Genomic DNA, 27,152 nt, shown 5'->3' on the forward strand with positions numbered 1-27,152 from the left:
GAGATTACTGTACATAGGGAAAACTTCAGTGCAGTGGGACAGGGATCCTCAAGGGGAGATTACTGTACATAGGGAAAACTCCAGTGCAGTGGGACAGGGATCCTTAAGGGGAGATTACTGTACATAGGGAAAACTTCAGTGCAGTGGGACAGGGATCTTCAAGGGGAGATTACTGTACATAGGGAAAACCTCCAGTGCAGTGGGACAGGGATCCTTAAGTGCTTTTTCAAATTCAAACAGAGTTAATAGCCATTAACTAACATGTATTTAGTTTTATCAAGAAGCAGACAGACAGCCTCCATCAAAACAATCATGTCAATTGAAATTTCACTACATCACTCTCCAATCTATCCAGCTTATACAGCTAATGAAGGAAACCGAAAACAAAATACAAAAATGTACAAATGACTCAAAACACTGGCAGCCTAGCTATCTGCAGTGTTTATTAGATGTTGCTTTGTAATGATTGTTGATGCTTAAAAACCCATTGGTGTTAACAGGTAATTATTCATGACAAATTTAATAATTTTACCTTAATGGACTCATCCAGATCAATCCATGGTAGAGTTTATTAAAGTTGCATAGGGGTGAAAGGGTGTATCTTCTTATTGGGGTCCCTTTATAAGTCATATGTTGGTAAAGTCGGGGTAAAATGACACCGAAAGCATCAGGTATTATATGGGATGGTCTTAAACTTAACAGTCAATCAGTTGAATGTTCACTGTATTTCGTACTAAAAGCCTATAATAGCATTACAAATTCAACAGAAATCATACTTCTCCAATGAGGATATCATAAACCAGTTTAACTGTTCCTGTTTAATTCAACAAATCCTTCCATGGTTTACACCACTTTCAGAAATGAATTCAAAATAAGTGCAGAACAAGAAATTAATTACAAAGTCTTGAGAGTTTGGCCCTGGAGCAGACATTCAGGTTAACTGAATCAGATGTACACCCAAACAGCAGGTTCTTGCCAATACTCATAAGCTACCTGTGTACTATTCATAAAAACAAATATGTCAAAAATCATCCTGCACATCATTATCTCAACTATAAGCTTGTCAGAACATATAGCCTGGAGCTTTTTACCGTTTTACTCTAATACATAAATCTCATTGCTTTTCGCGGATGTATCCCATCCGATTTGAATTAATCATGGCGATTCCAAATCACAGCTTGTAAAAACCACTGTAAAGCTTACAGAAATGTTTAATATGTTTGTCATATATATATTTAGAATTTTCAATACATCAAGTTTGTTTTTTTTCATTTCAAAATTAATCATTATACTTTACTAAATGGCAAAACTGTAAACTCGCAAGCAACAAAAAGGTCTTTGTGAACATTGGTGAGGAGAGATATCTAAGACGTTAGATGTACAGTAATCATGTTTTTTTTACGTTGCTCCTAATTTCGACTTGCCAATCTAAGCCACCCTGCCGTGTGACAGATCCCAGACCTGCCCTCCCGGTGCGAGCCCTCAGTCTGGGTCTAAGGGAAATAACACATGTATGGCAAAAAGGTAAAACATTCCCTAAACTTCATTTGTACAAATCCTGCCATTCCTGATTTAAGAAGACAAGATTTAGACAAGATCTTCAATACATTTATCTATATCTTATGATTTAAGTCTAAAAAATCCAACTTCGTTATTCATAGAGATTTTATGGCCACTGTCGAAGACTTTGAGCATCATGTACATCTAGATATAGCAAATATTAGATAAAACCAAGCATAATATCTACTGTTTTACAAGTTGATTTCTGACATTTGCAAATTAACATTTTTTTGTTTATGGATCAATTAAACTGGAATTTGTACTATAGTGAAAGAAAAGAAAGAAAAGAAATTTTAAAGAGGTGAAAAAAAAATTTGAGGTGAAGAAATTGTTTTCACAGAAAATATATCTACAAGTACATGTACTTAGATAATTCTTCAGATAACCACAATTCATTTATAAATCATATCCAAGCACTTTTGCTGTGTATATAGTAATGAAAAGACATAATATGTTGTCTGTACATTTCTAATGCGAGGCCTCAAAGCAGGAGCCACAGGTCTGCTGTAGGATTGCTACATAAAGAGTTGTACACAGCAACTGTGACTTGTAAAGCTACAGGGCCAGACCTCTTTTTATGTGAGTGCAGCATCAAATTGGTTTTAACTACCCACAAGTTATTTTTGACAAGCCATTAAAATGACTGAGAACACCACCATCTCATTCTAGTTCTGCATCTTATACGCGTTTGCCTGCTGTTGAAATATGTAGCGGCAGATTCAAGCTTCATAGGGAGACTGAACGTTGAATCTTACAACTGTGGTGTTGTTGATTACTTTTGAGTCATGTGTACATATGGTCTTACTATAGCTGTTATAATAAGCTGATTTAAATGAAACGTCCTCAAAAGAAATTACATTCAGTAATTTAATTATAAGCCAGCTTAATCAAGAGCCAGTATATATATATATATATATACTTTAACAGGGACGATGAAAAGGGGGTATGTTTATAAAGTACTTCCCCTTCTCAACACTCTGCCAATTCTTGTTTCGTAAACTTACACATGATTAACTTCCTCTCACAAAAACACGCTGCAAATGTGTCATTAATTAAGTCAAGAGAGGCTAAAGGTTTGTAAAAAATGTAACAAAAAATTGTGATTCCATGGAAGCACTACACAGGCACCTATTCATAGTTGAAGTAATTAAGACTACACGGTGTACAAATAATTTTTAATACAAAAAATTTTGACTTCTTTTCCTTCTTATAATTTATCAGTTTTGATTGATTTCCAGCTAAACTGTATTAAGAAATTTTGTGCGATTTTTTTTTTTTAAATGGGAATAAAATGTTCCTGTACTTATCATCAAAACTTGATAAATAAATGAAAAGATCTTTGTCTTTGTGTGTAAGCCTTATGTTCTAAATTTGATTGGATAAATGAATGAAACATAAAACAAACTAGTAGAAGCACAAATCACAACAGCATCAAGGTAGGTTTCTTCAAATTTTTTCGGTACTTGTCGTCCATTTTTACCCTATATATTCTCCACAAAATAGGAAGTTGAGATATCAAGTTATCAAAATTTTTGATTCTTTTGATATCTGATTTTCAGACTACAAATTGTATTGAATATGAAGAAAGAACTTTTAAAGGTGTATGTCATTACGCCCAGACTTAAAGAAAAAACAAAATTGCCTAAGGTTGCTAAATGTTTGTGTTTTACGTCCTATTAACACTGATGATCATTTAAGGCATGCCAGGTTTTGGTGGTGGAGGAAAGCTGGAGTTCCCTGCAGATAAACCACCGACCTACGGCCAATACCTGGCGACTTACCCATGTAGGTCTCGAACCCGTGACCCATTGGTTGGGGGGCTTAGAGTGGTAGCAGAATGTCAGACACCTTAACCAATTGGCCACCGGGGCCCCTAAAGTTGCTTAAATTATGGTAATCAAACTCCAGGATTATTAAATTAGATTTAATACAATATTTTCCTTAAACTTTGAAATCATAGAGAAGAATGTGTAATATAGTGTAATACTGTAAAGTGTATGCTCCGTAAATCTAAATGTTCCTCCGCAATCACTACCCAGGATTCGAAAAAACAAAACAATTCCCACTGGCAGCAAGGCAACACTTCAGATGCCAAATCTAATCTTTCAGATCTTATTAATTGTTGACAATTTTATTCGCCTTCACTATGGGGCCCTTAATACTGTAACCTTTGATCCATATATGGTATGACCATCTAATTAGGGCCTCATCGTAAAGACGATCTAATTTTCGACTAAAGCATCTATTACCAATGTTGTATAAAATGGGTCTATAATGTAGCCCCAGGGAGCTGTATGGGAGACAGCCAGTAGAAACCATGTTTTATAGCAGTTTTACCGTATCCATGGTAATTAGTGCCCAGGGGATTTGAAAAATTGAAGGANGGGGGGGGGTGTTTATTAAGATAATAAACATATGTTGCGGCAGTAATGCTACTATGATTTGAATATAACTATTGGACACCTTCCCAGTGATATTTTCCAAATTGTTATTTATTTTCTACAAGGCAGAGAAAGGGATGGGGCTGGGGGATTTTATAAGGGGAGGGGGAGATAATTACAGCAAATACGGTACATCCATGGGCTGTAGTCATAGTCTGGGCCTTCCTCTAGTCAGTCTAGTTCATTGTTAGGGTAGAGATGAGTCTGGTCTACTCAGCCCAGTCCATTGTGGTGATTAGGGATGGCAGCATTCTGATGTCAGGGTTATGTCATTACCATAGTTGTTATCATGCCAGATTAATTTCATCTTAACTTCAAAAATGTAAAACAATCCCTTGCCATTACATTAATCTATAGAAATATCTTGTTACATAAAAATAGTTAAAAAAGAAAATAATTCAAACCCTGTTTTTCTGTAGCTTGTATTCTTGTAGGATATCTGAGCTTATGAAATAACAGAAGTAAATGCTGATAGCCAAAATCAAATTTGTACAATCTAAAAACGAACTATTGATAATACCCAAGTGAATTATATTTTGCTATTCTGGTTTTTCCAGTTATTATGATGTTATATCAATGAAGCAATATAGCCTATATCTCAATAATTCAACTGTTACCATATTTATCCTCTAATAAGCCCGGGGCTAACACATAAATCTCTGACTCGAAGCACAGGGTGGGCTTACTTACAGGACAATTAAATAGCATTTGTTTGCATTTCTACTGAATTCAAATATATAAGGATGGGCTAAATAATAAAGATGAAAAAAACCCACAATTTAATCAAAAACAGTGTTCTGATAGTTAAACTTCAGTTGGGCTAGACCAGGATTTGAACCCTAGACTTCAGATTGTTATACCATCTCTCTAACCGATTGAGCTAAATGTACCTGGTCAACTGAAGTATCATGGCCCAACTGTTCTAGAGTTATATCTAAATGGAAGTTAGGGGGAGATAACTGTATATGGGAGAAAAGACAGTACAGTGGAACAAGGATCCTTAAAGACCACATTGATTTTAACTCATTCACCACTGAAGACACATTTGAACTCATTCAATTCAAAAGTTGGAATAGTTCATTATAAAATTTCAGGGGTGAATGAGTTAAAGATGACAAAGGAACTGATTATGCATCCAAGGAAATTGAATCAGAAAACCTGCCAATTGCTCAGAATTATATTAAGATAATTGTATTATCCTTGGATAACAAAAGATAAATTTATTACAGAAACAATTTCGACAGACCGAGATCAAAAGCCATTATCAAAGGAACGTCTATGAGATAAGACTTGCTTTGTTAAGTTCCAACATACATGTAATCCTGTAAAACGAGATTTCATAACGATCACCGCAAAATTGAGTTAAATGGCATGCATAATTCAATAGGAAACTAGACTACAAAGGTTTTATATAGAACAGCAGATCTGACGAAGTCCGCCTTATCTACATGTACACCCCATGTCATAATCAAAAGAAAATCTGCATGTACTTCACTTTTGATTTCCATGTTATGATTGCCAGAAAAAAAAGAAAAAAAATCAAACTAAGATGCATTTTGCCATTTGTTTCCCTTTTCAATCAAACACATCCCAGATAATTTCTACGGATCCTTTTGTCTTTGGTTTCCAGAGACTTGCGTCGTTTAATGTAAAGTATGTAGTTATAATAATAACGGCTCAGCAGACGCTGCCAATATGGGCCTTACTTTATCACCCCACGATTTATAGTTGTCCAATTGGTTGGTAATTTGGTTGGCTGTGCAAGATAATTTCTCCCATTGTGTTGTAATTTGGTTTTGTATCGCAGTATTGACTGACCATTCAGACATAGTTAGCACCGGTCGCGGAAGTGGAATGCGATGTCCGGCACACAGACAATTCAATTTCAATATGATCATGTAAACTCAGACAGCAGACCTCTTTGTATTGATGAGGCTGGCAATGTTCCGACCGGGGAAAGTTCAAAACAATTCATCGCGATAGTTTAGTGCATTCCCCAATGACTGTCTCACACCGACGTTCAAGGGAGGTAACCAGAAGCCAGACAGAACAATTTGAAGGTTATCTTCTGGTCATTATTATATTGTGTAATCATGACTGCTAGGTAGCCAATCCATGGCTAAATTGTCTGGAAATGACTATCACCAAATGAATAATGATACTGATACATCAGTGGCTAACACATTTGGTTCAAGGTAATCATGATTTTTGTAGACAAGTGCATTTGTATTATCGTTTTAACTCATCCACCCCTGAAATTTCATAATGAACTATTCCAACCTTTGAATTGGAAGAGTTCAAATGTGTCTTCAGGGGTGAATGAGTTAAGGATCCCTGTACCACTGCCAAAAACAGTATCTATATGCAATGGGAAATTTTCTCCGGTAAGACAATAGCTTTGACAATTCATTTCTAAAAATAAAACCATATCTTCATAATTTTGTGTGAAAATAATAAAAATGAAATAAACGACAACAAAAAATCGACAATTGTGTCCCAATTACCTGGTCAATAGAAATACCAGTGGTCTATGCGGTTGTGCTAGATTTATATCCAAAAATTGGAATGAAAGGGAGGTAACTCACACAGTGTAAATCTATAAAAGTTCATGCAACAGAACTGTGTGATGCAACATACTCTAATCACATGTCATTTGTTACCCTTGGTATATATAGGGTCCTGCAAATTAGATTCTTTGTTTGCCAGATTGAAACAAGAACAACTGTTACAATGACCAGACTGTCAAGCCAATGTTGTCATCTGCTGCAGTCACCTGAAGAACTCCAAGGTGAGGAGCCTCTTGCTCAATTTTTTCGAGAAGCTTGAATAATGGACATTTGCCCTGAAGATCATCTGGAGTGTGCGATGGAAACACAATGTTTTACTGTATACTGGTATATTTTCGATGCAGTTTAACGTTTCCCTTTTTCGCCCTCCCTGAATCCAATCAGATAAGCTTTAAATGCAGAAGAGGTATAATAGTAAGTCCTAATACACAAACCTTAATGTATTAAGATTCAATACAAATTTAGACAACTGAAAAGTTAGTCCGGAGTATCATTGCAGTGATACACAATATTTGCTATGACCTTTATTTAACCCCTCCTTAGATAATTTGGGAAGGTATAGGACAAGTCTAACCTATATAGGACCTCGGTGATTGGTCACGTAGAGGTGACAAGTACATGTGTTTTCTTGTTACCAAATGATAAATGTCCAGGTGAATGTTTCTCCCCATAAAAAGTTACGCTAAATGTTCTAGAATTTCGTCAGTCAGTAATGATTACCGACCTTGTCACTACAATAAAACCTTGTTACAATCGTGACATTATGAAGAGTTTGGTGATACGAGACTGATACGAGTGTGACACACACAAAAATTGTTCAGAAAACGTTGATTGACAAATTGATAAGATTGATAGGTTTTACGTCCGCTTCACTACCGAGTAGTTCGGTTATCCAGCAGACGAAGAAAAGCAAGGAAAATGAGTAGAAGGGATAAAGTATGGAGTGAAGGGATAGAAGAGGAGGAGGACAGGTTAGAGAAGGATTACCGTCTATCCTATATGTATTTACTGTATGAGTCTAGATTTTGTAGGACGGCTTCTATGCCTAATAATGCCTTAACCTAACACTCGTTGTATAGCATCACAGAGGCTGGACCGGAAGTGAGGTACTGAGCCGCCGCCAGCTACAGCAGCCCCTGCCTATTCTATTTGAAGTCCTTCTAAATGTCTAATAAAGATATACTAGTTCTATTGGCCAAAAACAAATATAACCCTATCCTCTGTGTCAGCGCTACTCACCTACTCTTTTTCGAAAAACTCAGAGGGATCTTTTCCGTGCGTGATTGGAAATACAATGGCGGTGAGCAAAACAAGGAGCGTGGTATTGCGGTTTTGTTGTACTTTGGTAGTAACACTCTGGTGGACACCACAGCACAATTATGTATTAAAATCTTCATAATTGGGAACCTTACTATCAAAAGGATTTCAAAATGAAAAACAAATGGCTAAAAATGTGTGATGATACACATAAAGACAAAAATATCCAGAAATAAATTATGAAGATTTTTATTATACATTATAAACGAAGCTCCTAAGTGTACATGTACCTACAGAAAGTTTGATATATTAAAATTTAAAGATCAAAATTTATAGACAACTACCATAGGGTGTTGCTAACCTGTCTGATTTGTTTTGCATCTGAAGATTTTGTCTGTCAAACACCAAAGGGTACGAGTTAATCCCACCTATCACCGACCTGTCAATTGTTACATGTACATACATGTATATGGGTTTTGTCACCGTAAAAACGAAATTAACCTGTCACTAATTATATCCACCAGACAAGGTGAAGGAAGAAATTAAACCGCAATTCCGTCATTCTGTCGGACTCAGACAGACTACAACATCGCAGTGAAATTGAATTGTACCGTCAGCCCTGAATATATACACATTTGTAATTTTCATCTCGGACAATACCTGTTATAAACAAGCATGGCTTTTCTAGCTGTAATTGGAAAAGAAATAGTTTGAACAAGACATCTATCATGGACATGTACATTTAAACCTGTGTTAAAAGACCTTTCCCGAGGGGTTCAAATACTGGTCTCTTAATACAGGTTCAGTTCACAATAAAATCACTATGATGGGGAACATCAAAAAAGGCCTCCTAATACAGGTGGTCTCTTAATACAGGTTCAGTTCACATTAAAATCACTATGATGGGGAACATCAAAAAAGGCCTCCTAACACAGGTGGTCTCTTAATACAGGTCAGTTCACATTAAAATCACTATGATGGGGAACATAAAAAAGGCCTCCTAATACAGGTGGTCTCTAATACAGGTCAGTTCACATTAAAATCACTATGATTGGGAACATCAAAAGTTGTCTGTTAAATCAGGTTGCCTCTTAATACAGGTTGTCACATGAGCACATTCGACTAGTAAATATCACTTATGTAGCGAAACTGGACTGTGTTGATAGCTGGCCACCAGAAAGCTAATTGATAGGTCAAAGTGTCTGTCTAGAATTTGGAGGTCCCCTGTTCAAAGCCTGGTCTGGCAGAGCATTTTCCCCCTCCTGTTACACTTAAATTCTCCTATACAACATGTGGTATCTGTGTGCACCAAGCCAGTGGCGTATCAACCAAATCTTCAAATACACACTTCATTATATTGTCTTTTCACATTTTAAAGGAAACTTTGAGTGTCTGCAGTGATGAATTTGCAGTTTTGAGATTGAGGGATTTGTATTTGAATGTTGTCTTCAGTATTTTGGAACCCTGTTAGACTTTGAATGTTAAACCTTTTATTACTTATTATCAATTGGTCAAGATGTTCCATAATGTGTTGTTTTTTTAACTCATTCACCCCTGATTTTTCATAATGAACTATTCCAACATTAAAATTGGAAGAGTTCAAATGTGTCTTCATGGATGAATGAGTTAAATGAAAATTAAACTTGGAATATAAAAATTTGATAGATACTATAACATATTCTCTGAGACGCTCTCCTGTTCCCTTAACCTAAGCCCACAAGACGAGCTATCTCTAGTTGGTATGTGTACGATGTTGACTACAGCATATCAGATTACACTGTAAGTTGTACATGTCCTACAGTCATTTTAAGATAACGGGCTTTTTATGATTTTAGAACTAGGAGAGGATACCAAAATAATGAAAAACATGTATAAACAACGGCGTTACACAGAAGAAAACTGACTCCCCTCGTGAAATGTCACCCTACATTTGTCTCACATAGCTGTACCCAAATTCCAGTTCAGATACTATCACAGTCTAACATGTATAATCTGTGACGTCTGCTCGCTGAGAAAGCTCATGATGTGACGACATTCTCCGCCAGCATACACAGCAATTACTTCTCTTGACGTGATGACATTCTCTACAAGTATACGCAACAATTACGAAGAAAAAATTGGAAGGTGAACGCTAGCCTGAGGTCTACGCCCTCCCCTGAAATGTCGTAAGAAACAATACATATTTCAAATGCTGTTGCTGTCGCTGATTTGTCTGCTGGAGTTTATTACCGCTGTCAGTGGGGGGGCCGCAGTGTTGATTGCTGACTTAATTGGTCATGTCAATGAATGGTAATACTTCCAGTTTCCTTTTCAGAAACCTACACTGCTGTCCCCGACACTTCTAATACTAAAGATCTTATATAATGGCTATCGCAAAGTTCCAACAAGGAACAATATAACAAAATAAATAGCGACAGTCACTCTACGACTCTGCTTTCGGACTTAACCCTTCAGGGATTGAATGGTCCACAACATTCAACTCCTGATGAAGGGCTAAGCCCAAAAGCTTAGGCGAAAATTGACTGTTGCTAAAGATCTTAGTTTTTCCATTTTGGTCTTATTTTTTATAATTTTAATGGATGAATGATTTTCTGAATAAACTAAACTATAACGTTTCCATGAAGAAAATGGTTTTAGCAGTAATTCATATATAATTTAGGTAAAATTCTATGAATGTTCTGTTTATAATTTCCTTGTATTTCCACTTAAAAATTGCTATAGCATCTTGTAATCACTGGAGATGAAGAATAAAGAGAAAGATCTAGTTTCACAATTATAGCAAATTACTTGAATCTTTAATAGCTAGCATGAACTAACTGTTTAAATGCAAATTATTTATAATCTAAATTCAGTGTGTTAGTCTTTGTTTTCTATAACTTTATGTAAATGATCAATTTCAATTTGTATATTCCTCTATACTATCTTAGCAACACTTAATATAATGCGAAACATTTCAATTACGATTTATTTAAAGTTGATACAGTATTATTAAATTAATATCATGCTGTACAACACCCACTTAGTTTTAAAATTATGAAATATTTCTTGTCCGTATGAAAATTGATTAAGATTTTTTTATGTGCCAGCTGGGTTTTTTTTTTAACTCAACAAGTAATCTGGGTAACAGCATGTTCGTGACAGAGCTCCTCGCTGTCATGGAAACCACATTTATGGGATATATCCGCACACACGGAACTCATAATAAAATTTACCACATACTGTTAGGCCACAAAGCAATTATGATTTACTAGACAGTTCAGATATCTGTGAAGGAAACAGGCACCATATTTTAGGCATAATTTTGATGCAAGAAACAAAGAAATCATTATTAAAACTCAAGTTTTGCAAACATTTACCAAATAGACATTTTATCAATTTTTTGTATAACGTTTATTTAATGACCTTGATGATAAAATTGGTCGAATCACATTTAAGCTTACCAAGTAATGGTATGAAACACAAGCAGGAATAACCTCCCACATGGTCCTGTGATCAAAAATTAAATAAGATTTGTCTTTTGTTGCGGAAAACAGACTTCCCACACCGTAACAAGACTGTAAGAGTTACACGAAACAATTTTACTTAAGGGACCTCGTACCACTGACAAATACTCAAACTATATATGCACTCGTCTCTTATTTTTCCGACACAAATAAAGCTTTGATAAATCTTTCCTGAAAAGAAGAGAATACCTTGCAGATTTAAAAGAAAAAAATAGAAATAGACAAAAAAGGATCTTCATATAATTATTGGAAAACTATATTCCTGTGCCATACTACATTATAGAAAATAACAAGCCCAAAATTCATAAACTTTCAGTAACAGAAGATTTTCAATAGGAAAGCAAAACTGAAGTTTAAAATGAAAATTTCCTTAAGATAAGATTTTACCTAATGATTTACTCTAATGACCCTTTTCTTAAGAAAAACATAATTTAATACATTTTTTAAAGTTAAAAGAAAGCTTCCAAAGTAGGGCCAGAAGTAGTCAACTGTGATTGCAACAAGGGGAGTTAACTCCTAAACATTTTCTTGGAAATATGTAAATAGTGAATCACCCCAAAAAACTTGCGTATGTGTGTTTACATTATCATAGCTTACAAACATATGAATGATTTTGATGTGATGACTCAAACCACCTGTTACCAACAACAAGTTAAATATTCAAAGACATGAGCATATGGAAACTAGCATTTCACCCACGATGCTGATCTTTCACCTTTGACCTCAGGGTCATATCACTAAGTTTTGATAAGTTCCAAGACGCAGGCAAAAGCAACTAATATGAATCAGTAGAACTATCAGATTTACACCTAAAACTTGTCATACACACTCAACAAGGGAAATACTTAAAAATACAATTTCTGGAAAAAACTTGTGTCAATGCATTGGATTGGTTGGGTTCATTGCAGTGATCTTACAGCTGAGTAGATAAAACATCAGTCTTTAGCAATCCCTGATTTCTTTGAACTTTTTCAACAAATGTACACTTTATTTTTACTTAAGTTCAAGAATTCCAAATCATTTTGTAAAACAAATCTGTTATAAAGTCAAGAAAATACTGACTAAAAGCCATATCCCTTGTATGGGGAAATTGTTCGGACAATGTCCCATCTTGTATAGTGAGTTGTTTAAGTCATGAACAAATGTCCCACTTTGTATGATGAAGTTGTTAAGACCATGAACAAATGTGATTAGAGAAACTTTGAGCAAGCTCACAATGACAGATCCTCATCTTCATCTTATCTAAGTATTATAACATAGTTTGCAGGGGGATACCCCAATCACGAATCCGTTCCTTCATGCACATCTACATGTGATGTTCTTTCCCTGTGCAAAAGTACAAAAGTACAACAAATAGTTAACGAGAAATTGTGCTATCAAGGTTTCTGGAGCAGAAATTAAAGATTCAAGGGCCATAACTTCCTGAAAAATAGTCGATTCGCAAATTTCTTTGTTCAAGCATCTACATATGATGTAGCTTTACTGTGTCAAGTGATCAAAAACTTGCTACTTACAGTGAAGGAATAGGTATGATTTGAAAGTTTCTGGAGAAGAAACTAGAATTTTGTTTTTGTGAACAACTTCGGTGTTAAAAATAAACAAAGGGCCATAACTCTGTGTATAGTGGGACATAAAACCTGATTTAAATGCGAGAAATTCCGCCTTCCCAAGATACATAAATATGGTAAGTTTGGTCAACGTAGGTGAAATGTCATGTAACTTATGCTCCAAACAAACTTTGGTATTAAAATTAAACAAAGGGCCATAACTCTGTAAATAGCAAAGCACGAGACCTAATTCCAGAGCACTGCAAAAATTCTGTGGGTGATGCAGGTATACTTCAAGTTTGATCAAAACATCTTAAAAGGTTTTAAATTTACAGGCCGGACAAGAATTTACTGAAAATGTTGCACATATTTGACCTTTGACCTTGAGGTGAAGGTCACAGTGACCTAATTCCAGTGCACTGTACACCTTCTGTGGGTGATGCATGCATACCCAAAGTTTCATCAAGATATCTTTAACGGTTTAAGAGGTCGGGCCCGGACAAGCTGCAATAAGAAGAACCAGAAGAAGAAGAATAAGAACCAGAAGAAGAACCAGTACTAATACAATATGTCTCCCTTCATTCGAAGGGGAGACATGATGAAAGATTCAAGGGCCATAACTCCTTGAAAAATAGTCAAATCAATTTTATTTTTTTCAAGCACATTTACATGTGATGTTCTGTCACTGTGCCAAGTGACCAAAGCTTGCAATCAGTTTTGCAATGGTGAAACATCAATTCATATTGATATGACACATAGGTGCTGGACACACTAATATGATGTGTATATACTATATAATAGTAAAAGTATATAATGATAAGATGACACTATTCAAATATTATATTGGACAAAAGATGTTATAAATGATGTGGGAAATATATACAGATTATATTATTTATAGAAATATAACATCTGTTGCAAAAATACCTATATGATATTTGCACATAGCACATACACAAGTGTTTCGGTACTTTGAGGATCCCTGTCCCTATGCACAGTGGTTTTTCAAATATATAGTGGCTCCCCTTAATTTCACTTTGGATATAACGATAGCACAGTTTGTCCTTGACACTTCGTTGACCAGGTAGCCCAGTCAGTTAGAGTGACAGTATAACAATAACAAGTCCAGGGTTCAATTCCTGGTGTAGGCAAACTGTTCTTATTACACCAAGAACATTATTCTTGATTGTTTATTGTATATTTCATCTCCATTATGTTTACATAAAAATCCCACGAAGAATAGTTTTCTTTTCAAAAATGATTTATCAAAGTTATAGTCATTCTAGAAAAATAACTTTTGAAATTAAATGCAAAGTTTCTTTTTGTGGCAGTGGTAAAAGGATCCTTGAAGACAAAGATTGCAAGGCTGAGACCAATAGTAATATAGTGATGGTATCGGTGTGGTCAGCGTTAACAAGGACTGACACATCTTTCCTGTCGGAGGCCAGCAGTAAGTCGACATGTAGATCAGAAAGATACTCCCTCATGAAGGCCGACATGTAGATCGGACAGATCCTCCCTCATGAAGGCCGGCAGCACTGACATGTAGATTGGACAGATTCTCCCTCATGGAGGCCGGCAGCACTGACATGTAGATTGGACAGATCCTCCCTCATGAAGGCCGGCAGCACTGACATGTAGATCGGACAGATTCTCCCTCATGGAGGCCGGCAGCACTGACATGTAGATCGGACAGATTCTCCCTCATGGAGGCCGGCAGCACTGACATGTAGATCGGACAGATTCTCCCTCATGAAGGCTGGCAGCACTGACATGTAGATCGGACAGATTCTCCCTCATGGAGGCCTGCAGCACTGACATGTAGATTGGACAGATACGCATGCATGTACATACTGCACACAAAAGAAGGAGCAGGATATGCTTTGAACAGCTACCTATCTTTTACCATAAATGTTTTAAAAAATAAGTCTTACACCATTACCTCATTCAACCCTGAAATTTCATAATGGACTATTCCAACCTTTGAATTGGAAGAGTTCAAATGTGCCTTTAGGGGTAAATGAGTTTTGGCAGCATTTTACAGTACTGATGTACTGGTGATGCAGATGTTCAATGGGTGGAACCAAACAAGACAAGAGATCCCAGAGGGATCTTGACGCCCACCATTGTACCATCTTCATTAGTTCTTTGTCAGTTCCATCTTTTCTCTTCCTTCCTCTAATCTGTTTGATCGAGTCATGTTAACAGTAAATGCACCTTGAGGTAACTTTTGATCTAAACTTAATACTGATGTGTATGAAAGCAAACCTTCAAAGTGAGTTTGTCATTTCACATATTTACTAGTACAGTACTTAATGTGAAAGAAATAGAATCGATCATTGCAATATGAGAAAGATCTGTTTAGTTCTTCCTTTAGCCATTTTGTTTTTATGATCAGTCTCAAAATATAACGTGCACAACGAGGGATCAAGGGGAACCTACACTGGCCTAGTTAAAACCTGACATGATCCACTCCATTCAGGTCTTCCCAAAAAGAAATACACAAAACTCGCACCTCAAAGAAGACACCCTGGCAGTATTTATATAGAAAATGTGAAAAAAATCATCACATTTTCTAAATCACGGACAGTTCGATACAAATCGAAGTAATGACAACTGAAAAATGTACTGCCCCCCAGTTAATGTGGAAGGGACTATAATTTCTTTTATTCAGTAATTTTTTGACAGTCGCCCAAACTATTTTTGTTTGGCTAGTGACTACCTCACTTTTGACAACTTTTGGTCGCTCGAGCAAGACTTTAACCGCCATTGGCGAGCAGGCAACCGTCCATTTCCGGCACTGCTGCACAGCTAGGGACCAAGGGAAACCTTCATATAAATTTGAGAAAAATCCCTTTGGTACTTCCAGAGAATAGCGATAACAAACTTTCACAATCAAAATCCAAGATGGCTGCCTGTCGGCCATTTTGTTTATCCGATCAGTCTCAAAAGTTGCCCTGCACAGCTAAGGACCAAGGGGAACCTACATATAAAATTTGAGAAAGATTCCTTGGTTCTTCTTGAGAAATACCGATAACAAGAATTGTTTAAGGATGGATGACGGACGGACGGACGGACGGACCAAAGACGCAGGGTGATTTGAATAGCCCACCATCAAATTGCATAATTAGGCCAAACAAGGACACTTGAGGTCAAAGATAAAGGTAATACAAGGACATTGCTCGAATGTCAGCCAAGGAATAACACTGTACCACATTATCGTAAAACGGCACTGCAATCCAAAGTCAAGCCAAACAATGGTACTGATAAAGTCAGCCAAGCAAGGACACTACATCTAGTCAGGCTAGTCGGGTGGTGCAGTGGATAGCGCACTTGACTTTCACCAAGGCGGCCGGGGTTTGATTCCCAACCGGACGTGAAAAGGTATGGAGTCACCTACCCAACCACGTAGGTTTTCTCCGGGTACTCTGGTTTCCTTCCACCTTAAGATCCCCTGCGCGCTAACGTCCGGGCCAACAAGAGTGATGAATATAAGTTGAAATAACTTGTTTAATAATTGTTGTAAAATAAATAAAGTTAATTTTCTTTTTAGTCAGGCTAGGCAAGGGCACTGCACCAAAGCAAGACTTAGCAAAGAACTAATGCATAAAAAGTCAGGTCATTTCATGACACTCCTCCAATTGATAAACAAGGCCAAAGATACTAACACTGAAGTCTGCTCATTCAAAGTCACTTGAATCAAGGAAAAGATGTCTGCATTAAAATAAGGATGACAAAATTAGGAATCTTGCAGTAAAGTGAAATTTCTCAGAATTTACTAAATTATAGTCAATGGAAAAAACTACATGCTAGACAATGGACAAGGTAATGAGACTATGATACTAAAGATTTTAACATCTGCTTGGGACATGCAGTTTGAAAGAAGAAGAACAACAACACTGGTTTGGGTAAAAGATACCAGAGCAAGTCTGGGCCTGTTGTCATACTCAGTAACATATATTTACAGACAAGAACATGATGGTCCTCTAAAACTTTCCCAAGGACATTGACATCAAATTAAATGAAGAGAAGGAAGTAATACCGACACCATCAACACGGTTAGCTATTGTGAGCATGTCAGTATGTACTATGGTATTTATGGGCTACATGTTCCAACGTCGAGGTCAAACTACTGGTACAATACACGCCTGTACAATCAACCAAGTTCTCTCAATGGACACAACACAAACAACTGGTAGTAACACACACTGACAAGGGAAGGAACTCTGCCAGGAAAGGTCTGTGTGTAAAGGTCATCTTGTGTGTCAGTCTCACATTTAGGACAAATGCAATACAACACCACTTTCATTCAAGTGCTGAAGGGTTGTGACGATGTGATACTGATACGTATCATGATACGATTGTACGTATCGTGATACTTGTCGCAACTTTCTTTACAAACCTGTTACCCTAGTTTTCCTTGATATGAAACAAATCTAGTGTTTGTATTCCTTAAGGATTTAATTTGGTTTTTTTTAAGTGACATATCTCCTAAACTGTATAGCTGTTTAATTTTACAACAGGAAGAAATACATACCGAAATTAATTTTGTGCAATTGGATAATAACCACTGTAAAGTGTGGTAACCCCTACATAACTGTTTTTTCTCAATACTATCAGAGAATGCCACGATGCAAAATTACTTAAGATATGATACGATTCACCGACGCATCAGTAAATTGTTACACCTCCATTTCTTTCACAGCTCTACAATTACAGAGTATTTTATAATTGCAAATTTTTGAATTGAGTATGTATGACCTTATTGTGTTGATGGGTCGTTAACACTACTGTGTGGCCCTGTATGACCTTATTGTGTTGATGGATAATTGAGACTGCTGTAAGGCCCTGTATGACCTTATTGCATTGATGGGTTATTAAGACTACTGTGTGGTCCTGTATGACCTTATTGTGTTGATGGGTTATTAAGACTATTGTGTGGCCCTGTATGACCTTATTGTGTTGATGGGTGGTTAAGATTACTGTGTGGCCCTGTATGACCTTATTGTGTTGATGGGTTATTAAGACTACTGTGTGGTCCTGTATGACCTTATTGTGTTGATGGGTCGTTAAGACTACTGTGTGGCCCTGTATGACCTTATTGTGTTAATGGCCCATTAAGACTATTGTGTAGCCCATTATAAACTTATTGCACTGATGAGCTGTTAATGACTACTGTGTGGCGCTGTATGACCTTATTATATTATGACTTTATCATTTGATTTCTTTAATGTTGGTTGTAATAGTTTAGCCAAAAAAATATTACATAATGGTATATGACAACAGATTTAGAGGGGGGTGGGGTACATAAAACTTATAATGTAGAGATATATGTTCTTTGCATATTTAGCTACAGCAGTAGTAGTCGAACATACTAGTAGTTCAGGACTATCGTCATTCATTCCAGATCTGTCAACACGGATAAACGGCATAGGGACACGGAAACATGAAACGGGGCCAAGGAGATTTCTACGAACATGTAGGGTAGACATCCTGGCATGTCAGAATGTACAATAATCTCTAGCCAGCACTACAGCATGTACTATTACACTAAATCACACAGCCAGATCAGCTTTGTTAGCTTGATATTATGTAATAGGTACAGAGTTACATATAGTATAAAGATGACCAGGCGAGACACTACAGCATGTACTATAACACTAAATCACACAGCCAGATCAGCATTGTTAGCTTGATACTATGTAATATGTACAGTGTTACACATAGTATAAAGATAGCCAGGCGAGACACACCTGAACACAGATGTTCGTGTAAAAGTCGTCCACAATTCACTTGTCTTACAGGAAGAATTGTTCCAGTTCTCCAGGTGTGGTGGTCCGCCATTGCAATGGGAACAGTAAAGTCAAGGTCGTATCACATTCATTTTCAACTTTTAGTCTTAACTCATCCTGTATTTAGTGTAACTCTTTCATGTGATTATAGATGTTTCTGATACTAACCTATGTCAGCAGGACAATATCGTATCATTCTGTCAATGTAGCGAATTGATCAACACCTTGACATGTTCTGTATCTTACCAGTGATAAAACCCTGCTCCGTTACACAAGACCACCCCCATTTAATCAGATTTCACAAATGATAGTCGCAGTGGCATTATGGTATACCCACAAAATACTGAATCAAATGTCATATAGCAGCTTATTCCCGCAGGGAAAATATTTTCGTGATTTTTGCAGTCAAAAACATGACCTCAAAAATATAATCCACAGAATAATATAACAAGCATAAATATGAGCTGCTATAATGATCTTCATGACAGTAAAGTCGTCCTGAAATAGCGTGCACGTTTGTGACTGTTCATAAAGGGTAATGATGTTTGAAAATTTGTTTGAATGTTTTAGATTATAATTTTTCCATATTGTTCCGGACAAGTGATTGGCCGGGAGTGCATCACGTGTCCGATAAAAACAGATATATACTTGGAGTGCGTGAATTTTGTTGAAGGACTGGGTGTTTCTAAAAATAGAATTACGACGTGTCTCCAAACAAACGCACCATCCCACTTCCGCAGTTTTTTTGTTGTGTTTTTTTCCCCAGATTGCTTACATCATTGTTTTGAAAATAATAAAACAATTGTAACCTTTAACTTCGGTCTATACCTGGATTTCTTGGGTCGATAAATCCAAGTATCGACCTCAGCAAAAGACTATATTGAATTATGTTACCAGAACATATCTTTAAGTTCACAAGGCTCTAAATTTGATGACAATAACTCAACAGAGGACATAAAACTAAATTCAATTAGCACTCGGAACAATTTGTTAGGTGTTCCGAAACAAACTTACAGAAATGATGATGGGATAACAAAATTGTGAAATTTTAAACCTACAGAAACAAACAACTATACAGTACTTTATGACTATTATAATCAACTCATTTGTATCATTCCCATGTTCTCGACAGTGGCCATGCATGTTCGTGTATACAGGCATACAGGAAAAACTTATATGACAGTATTAAGTCACTTGTAATAATTCTATATACTTACCCACTGGAGTCAAAATGGCGGCTTTTTACATTTCAAGGTTGCATGAAAATTGTCGTTTTACACAAATAAATGCCACAAATCTTGATTATGTGATAGAAAGGATCTTACTTGAGTTTCCATTTCATGTGAAATTTATGAAACTCGTCCCAAATTTTTCATTTTAGCTCACTAGATTGAAAAATTATTAGACTCATTTCATAAATCTCATATGAAATGGAAACTCAAGTAAGATTCTATATACATGTATACAACAACACTACATACCAGTAGTTGTTTTTTTCAAACTCAAAAGTAAGCTCAAACATTTGTTGTGTGCCAATATGTGTGTCAGCAAATTGTAAGTCTTTTATAACATTTAAATGTTAAAAGTTCTTTTCATGCTAAAATTTTGACAGAAGACACATGTGTTGTGAAAAGTTATATTGAAGTTTTTAGATTTTCTTAAGACTGACAAACCTTGATAAAAAAAAACACAAAATATGACATCTTGACTTAACTGTACTAAGTTTCATAGTTAATATTTTTTCTGTGGTTTCTCTCCTCTTGGATGTCTGTTTTATTTGGTTATATGATCCTGTGTTCTACCGAACTTTGGGAAATGAAATACTTCTGTAATTACGCCACTGCTGGGACGCATGACAACCGAAGTTCACCTCAAATATGATAACAAGATTTACAACAGAAAAAAAACACACACGAAATACTTAAAACTGTCATGAAACGTTGAGTGGCTTATGTGAAATATATCATAACTGCTATCAAATGTCAATGCTGATTGGGTAAGGTACGAAGGGAGGTAACTCTCAGTAAACCTTCCTACTGCAAATGTAGATTTAGCCTTGGGTTGTGGAATTAACCTTACACACCCCATAGAGATAAGGGTTTCTTTCCTTACTTTGTGATGACATGAAAACAACTCATATACGGCACACATCGGAATATATAAACAGAACGGAAGCGATGTGTTTTACATGTATACATGGTTACTGGTGATCAAGTAGATCAGCTGTCTCCAAACTCAAACAGCACGTAGCTTCACAGCTTGTGTAGTATATTAACAGAGATGTACGGTACGCATATCTACTGCAGGACGTCAGAAAAATAATGACCGTGCAGTGAGGTCACACGTCAATTGGTCAGTCGGCTGGTGTCCAGTCTAGTACTTAAACAGATATGGACACACCCACAGACATTTATGAAATAGGACATACACAAGACATAGTTTAAAATCCATCTCTTGTGATTAGTAATACCAGATGGACATGAAATACATCTCTTGCAGTCAATTACAGTGTTCTAAAGTAACAGTGGCCCGGTAGCCTGTGGCCGCAAAAAAACTTGTATATGTCGATGTCTATGTAAAGTTCACCTGTGGTGGCCCTATTGGCTACCCAATTTTATAGTCATGACATGCATTTTTCTGTCGTAAAATATGCCAGACGGACGTTGAAAATATCTCTTGTGACTGATAAGACCAGACAGACACATAATACATCTTCTGTGAAGAGTAATACCAGATGGACCTGAAATACATCTCTTGCAGTTAGTAATGCCAAACAGACATTGAAAATATATCCTGTGTGGCTAATAATACCAGATGTACTACTGATAAATGAAATAATATACAACATTTGATATAGCACCCTATCTAGCTAACATAAGCCACTCTAAAGTGCTTTACAGTACATAGATACACAATTAATACAATTAGCATATACATTAATAATACAATTTCAGGAATTAGCAGGAGCTGCCTTATCAGGCGCTAACTACTAGTCCTATGCCACCTGGCTAATATCTCCCTATGTGTGTATGCCTGCGTGTGTGCTTGAGATGTGATGTGTTCTGTTTGTAGTGGGACTGTGCTTCCAACAGTATCATTTATAGTGCCACCTCACTTGAATGTTACAGCATGGTTTGTAATACCAGAGGTACAATTCTGATAAAGGTGTAGAAAAATTCAATTTTTGTGCATGTGTTTTAAAGTATCTCCTACCTTTTCAGATGCTCCTTTTCTAAGATGGTGGCCGAATATAAATGTGACAGTCAGCTTCCTGTTGACGGGGGAAGTCGCTCCCTCTTTACTCGGGACAATCTGACAGGTAAAAACATATAGACAAACCTTAATAGGTTAAATAAAAAATGCCCAAAAAAATGGAGTAATCAACATACTTACCTGGTAAATCAAATTTCTAAAGTGCTTTTTCACAAAAATGTCTCTATGCTTTCTGACAGCTGACTTAACTGATTCGGCCCACTGTGGCTTAGTGACTTGTTTTCAGCGGTTAAGTGTCAAGACACCAGTCATTTACACTCTTTGCTCGACAAAGGAAACAGACGTTTTTTGAAATCTCGCAAAATAATTTTTCAATTATTGTTTGTGTTCAAAACAAACTTAGCATTTATAATAACAGTTAGTGATTCTAAAGTCGTACAGAATCCATACTTACTGTAGACAGTGGCGGGAAATTCAAAAGTCTGTGGTTATGTGCTTTCAGTAATTCTATTTCAGTCTGAAAATATTGAACATTTGTAAAATAAACTGTTCACATCAATTAGAAACCAGCATTTTCAAATAAAAAATTCCTACGTAATTACTTGTAAATTTGTACAAATAAATCCCCACATAAATAAAATATTTGTCAAGATTTCAACGTTCAATAATTTATTATTTTATGGTGGCGTTTGGGATAATATGCAATGCCTTATTTTCTGAAGAAGTCAACCAAGATGGCCACCATGATGCAAGATGGCTTCCATGAGTTTACTGGTCGAAATTTATATATTGTTCGATTTTGCTAAAATTTAGTTTGTATGTGTTTTATGAGGCTGCAAATTCTACCCTGACATCCGTTTTTCTGATTTGACAAAATACCTAAATAACAGAAACTGACCAAAATTGCATTTTTAACTCTGTTTTAAAAAAAGGCAGACAGTATAAAACAAGATTCAATGTGACACATACAAACAGTTCTAAGATGTGTCCCACAGATGTGATTCCCATGTGTTTGAGGTCAGCCTGGGTCATCATCATTAGGCGTCGACCAGTGATGTGATTGTTGATGAACAGGTCTGCATACATCGCCAAGTCGTTTGTATGACCTTGAAAAACACCAGAAAAGGTCATTAGTAAAACAGTAATGTTAAGAGAATCTTTCCCCACCATGAAGAATCTTTCCCTATCATTTAACCCTTTCATCCCTATGTAACTTTAGTAGAATCTACCATGCATTGATCTGGATGAGTCCATTATGGTCTACAGTGGTGAAAGGGTTAAGAATCACACCCTAGGTGTTAAGATTTCCCTTCATACCCTCAACATATGGTATTTTTCTTTTAATCAAATGCTGTCAATTATACATTTGAAAACATTGGTCATCAGAATTGTCATTCAGTAATGTGTGTTTTTATCTTAATTTGCAAATGGCCTCAAAAAGAGTTTATCGTAAAGGTGTGACAGAAATATCTCTTACCCTCTGGGTCATTTTGTTGTCCAACCCTAGGAAGTGCCTCAGGTAAAACAACCTAACAATTCTCCTCTCTGGGATCCTCGATATCCAGGGGTTACGCTCACTTTTGCTCTCTACACCCCTGGAATATGTCATAGCGAAATTGAAGGCTCGGTGTGTGCCATCTTGTTGATGAGACAAGAAGACTACTTCGATCCTTTGATGTACATCAAACTAATCTCGCGGTCACGTAATGGTGAAATTTGACAAGCTTTGAAGTCGGGTGTCTCTCCGTTGTAATCTTCAAAGGACAGGTATCAGCCAGGCGATTGGTCAGGTTTTTTTTATCTGAGACCAATCAAATAGCTATCTTCGTGCCTTCAATTTTGCTATGACATATTCCAGGGGTGTACATAGAGAGCGAAAGTAAGCGTAACCCCTGGATATCGAGGATGCTCCTCTGGTTTTGAGATTTCTCTGTCACACCCTCAATGTAGGGGACGAACAGTTAAAACAAAACACAATTATATGAAAGATGAAACTGATATCCACATGTGTAACACTTATGATTAATAGTTATAGTAGTAATTTCCAATTCCTCGTTTCGTTCCATTTGGGTTTAATTCCTGGGGAATTTTCCCCCCAATACTTTTCTGTAATATTATTTACTTATCTGTTGATTATTTTACTGCTTTTGCTTTAATTTTTCTGTCTATTCTTGATTCTACTAGGCTCTTGAATCGCTCAGGAGTTTCGTCTTGCCAGCTCTTAAATCGCTTAAGTCTGGTGGTCAGCTTGCCTCTCTTGAATCGCTCAAGGCAAAAGCTCTCTGCTCTTGAATCGCTCAAGGGTTTGCTCTAGATATCTACATGTATACTGTCTTGAATCGCTCAAGAACGTTCTGTCTTATACGAGCTCTTGAATCGCTCAAGGGTTTGCTCTAGATATCTACATGTATACTGTCTGGAATCGCTCAAGAACTTTCACTAGATATTTACATTTGGCCTGTCTTGAATCGCTCAAGAGTTGTGTGGCCTACTTAAAATATATTGCTGAGAATATATTTTTTGTTTTTCCTTGTGGCCTCTTTCTTTGCTTAGGAGGCTACCTCGTCAGTACATGGTTGTTTTTGTAGTATTGTATATAGTTAGCTTATTGTGTTGAGTGAGTAGCCCTGATACGCCAAAGTATAAGTTTGTATTTTCTTTTATCTTGATATCTGCCTCATTTAAATATCTCGAATTGTAATAAACAGGTAAACTGTTGTTTCATCTTTTTTGTTGTGTATAAAGGGACAATTTTCAAAGATTGTTAAGAGGACAATTTTAATTAAGACTCAGCATTTTGAAAAGTTTCTGTTAGAATTTTCCTTGATATAGTTGATTTTTACTTACCATTATGTAGCTGTCGTACCCACTGATACTGAAACAAAGAAACACAAAAGCCAGTCACAGTGGCGTAGCAAATCATTTTTCGCAGTGTATGCTTACATAGATGGAAACAAAGTCTACCAGGCCCTAGAAGCAATCTCCCGTGTACTGGCATGGGAACACCTTTTAGTCTGATTATTAACAAGTAAAAGTTTTACTTGCTAAAAATATGACTAAAAGGCCCTTAATCGATTATCCGAGAACAACACGGTAGATAGAGTCTATAATATGTTACGTTGGACTAAAATTTTCAAGACTTTTTTTATTTCTTTTCCTTTTTATGATTGATACATTAGACGTTCATAAAAATATCAGATTAAAAAAATCTTCTTGACAATTTTAGTGTATGCTTGAGCATACAAGCATACATGTATGCTACGCCACTGAGTCATTAAACTACTCCGAGATCTAAATCATATCTTTTATCAGTTCACATCTACCACTGTATCCTGGTATCATTTGTCCACTATGTCAATAGCTCTAATAATGACAAATTATTTTCAGTAGTTCAACATGTTATAATAAAAAGTGGAAAAATTCTTCACAAAATCATTTATATGCTATCCTGACGTGTGCATGCTAACTTAAACATATTACACTTACAAATTGTGATACAGTTAACTTAATGAATATCTTTAATAAGCCATGACTAATTGCAAACAAAGATCTTCCCTAATAATATAAATACATGCATTATTGTGTTTAATTGAAATGTCATCAATTAATTGACATTTAATTCAATCTTTAATTCATGGATTAAAAATAAAGTTTCTTTATTTTACACCAATTAAGAAATGTATTATTACAACTATTACAACTTATATTAATCACTCTCGTTGGCCCGGATGTTAGTGCTCAAGGGGTCTTTATATGGGAGGAGACCAGAGAACCCGGAGAAAACCCTTGTGGTTGGGCAGGTGATCATGACCCCATACCTTTTCACATCCAATTGGAGAATCAAACCCTGGCCGCCTTAATGAAAGGCGAGTGGGTTATCCACTGCGCCACCCGACCATCAATAAAAAAATTGTTTTTACATGTGTCAATGTAGAACTCTTTTGTAAAGGAGGATGCTTTTCACAGTAGGCTAACATGTATCCTTAAGTCGAAAAATCACTTACCACATCCACCTCTCTCCATGTGTTAACATCATAGGAATCCAGTTTCTACAGGAAATAAAATAGAAATAGTACAGACTCTGACACAACAAGTTACGTACAAAAATATACACAAATTGTTACAGTATACAAGACTAACAATGTCTTAGAAATCTGGGTTATTTCTTCTCTACAAAAATATAAATGTTTTAAATGTCTTACTATTTTCTTATCATCCTAAACGAGCAATATTTAAAGGTTGACTGAAAAACAAGCACTTTATTCATGAAATGACATGTAATGAATTCTTTTTTTTTTTTCATAAATGGTTTAAGATTTAGAACCCATGAACTAAATACAGTGTGTCTTCACAATAGAAGCAAATACATAGAACATGTTGTTTTTACAGTCAAACTTACCAACACAGTATCATAACTGCTTTCATTGAACTAATTACCAACAGTTTGACTACTTGCACCAGATTTGTTCATTTATGAAATAGGGGCATCCTCGATATCCAGGGGTTATGCTCACTTTCGTTCTATACACCCCTGGAATATGTCATAGCAAAATTGAAGGCACGAAGATAGCTGTTTGATTGGTCTCAGGTTAAAAAAACCAGACCAATCGCCTGTCTGATACCTGTCCTTTGAAGATTTCGAAGGAGAGACACCCGACTTCAAAGCCTGTCAATTTTTACCGTTAGGTGAACGCAAGATTCTTTGATGTACAAGTCTTCTTGTCTTATCAACAAGGTGGCCATGGCGCACACTGAACCTTCAATTTTGCTATGACATATCCCAGGGATGCAGATAGCGAATGTGAGCGTAACCCCTGGATATCTAGGATGGAAATTGGGGCTGATGATCTGAAGTTGCTTTTTAGAAGGTGAGCCTTGACAAAGACTTTCAAGGTCTGTATTAACATTGCAGGCCCATCAGGTTTAATCCATGAATATCAAAATAAAGAGACAAAATGCTTTGTTTGCAAAAAATAAACAGCCCCCAATTCAGGACACTCTACTTCTTTATAGTAAATGAAATGTCTCAGCTACACGTCCCCCATCCTTACCACAACCTTGAACTGCTGTTCTAGACTTTTCTCTCGCTCCTTTAACTTGTTTTCCCTCTGACGTAGTTCCTGTTCCTTTATAGTTATGTTACGCTCGGCTTTCTTCAGTCTGTCAATGGTGGCCTCGATTTCCTTCCTCCATACCTCACGGTGGTCAAGGAATGAGTTAGTTTCTTCTGGTAAGGTTTCTGGAAAGCGAAGGAAAAAATTCTGCATTCATT

At 36.4% G+C, this 27,152-nt stretch overlaps 1 protein-coding gene across 1 annotated transcript in view; it reads right to left on the bottom strand.

Moving 5' to 3' along the window:
• The window catches only part of LOC110461194 (mitogen-activated protein kinase kinase kinase 20-like), an 83,842-nt gene that overhangs the window by 44,974 nt on the left and 11,716 nt on the right, over positions 1–27,152 (bottom strand). The window contains exons 11-16 of the mRNA XM_021514561.1: positions 26,932–27,119; positions 25,885–25,929; positions 24,728–24,755; positions 22,850–22,986; positions 22,335–22,397; positions 21,881–21,979 (exon numbers count right to left, since the gene is read on the bottom strand). Coding sequence (XP_021370236.1) covers positions 21,881–21,979; positions 22,335–22,397; positions 22,850–22,986; positions 24,728–24,755; positions 25,885–25,929; positions 26,932–27,119 — 560 coding nt within the window. The remainder of the gene's footprint in view (positions 1–21,880; positions 21,980–22,334; positions 22,398–22,849; positions 22,987–24,727; positions 24,756–25,884; positions 25,930–26,931; positions 27,120–27,152) is intronic.

The sequence above is a fragment of the Mizuhopecten yessoensis genome, unplaced genomic scaffold (genome assembly GCF_002113885.1).
Source record: "Mizuhopecten yessoensis strain PY_sf001 unplaced genomic scaffold, ASM211388v2 scaffold10589, whole genome shotgun sequence".
Taxonomy (NCBI): domain Eukaryota; kingdom Metazoa; phylum Mollusca; class Bivalvia; order Pectinida; family Pectinidae; genus Mizuhopecten; species Mizuhopecten yessoensis.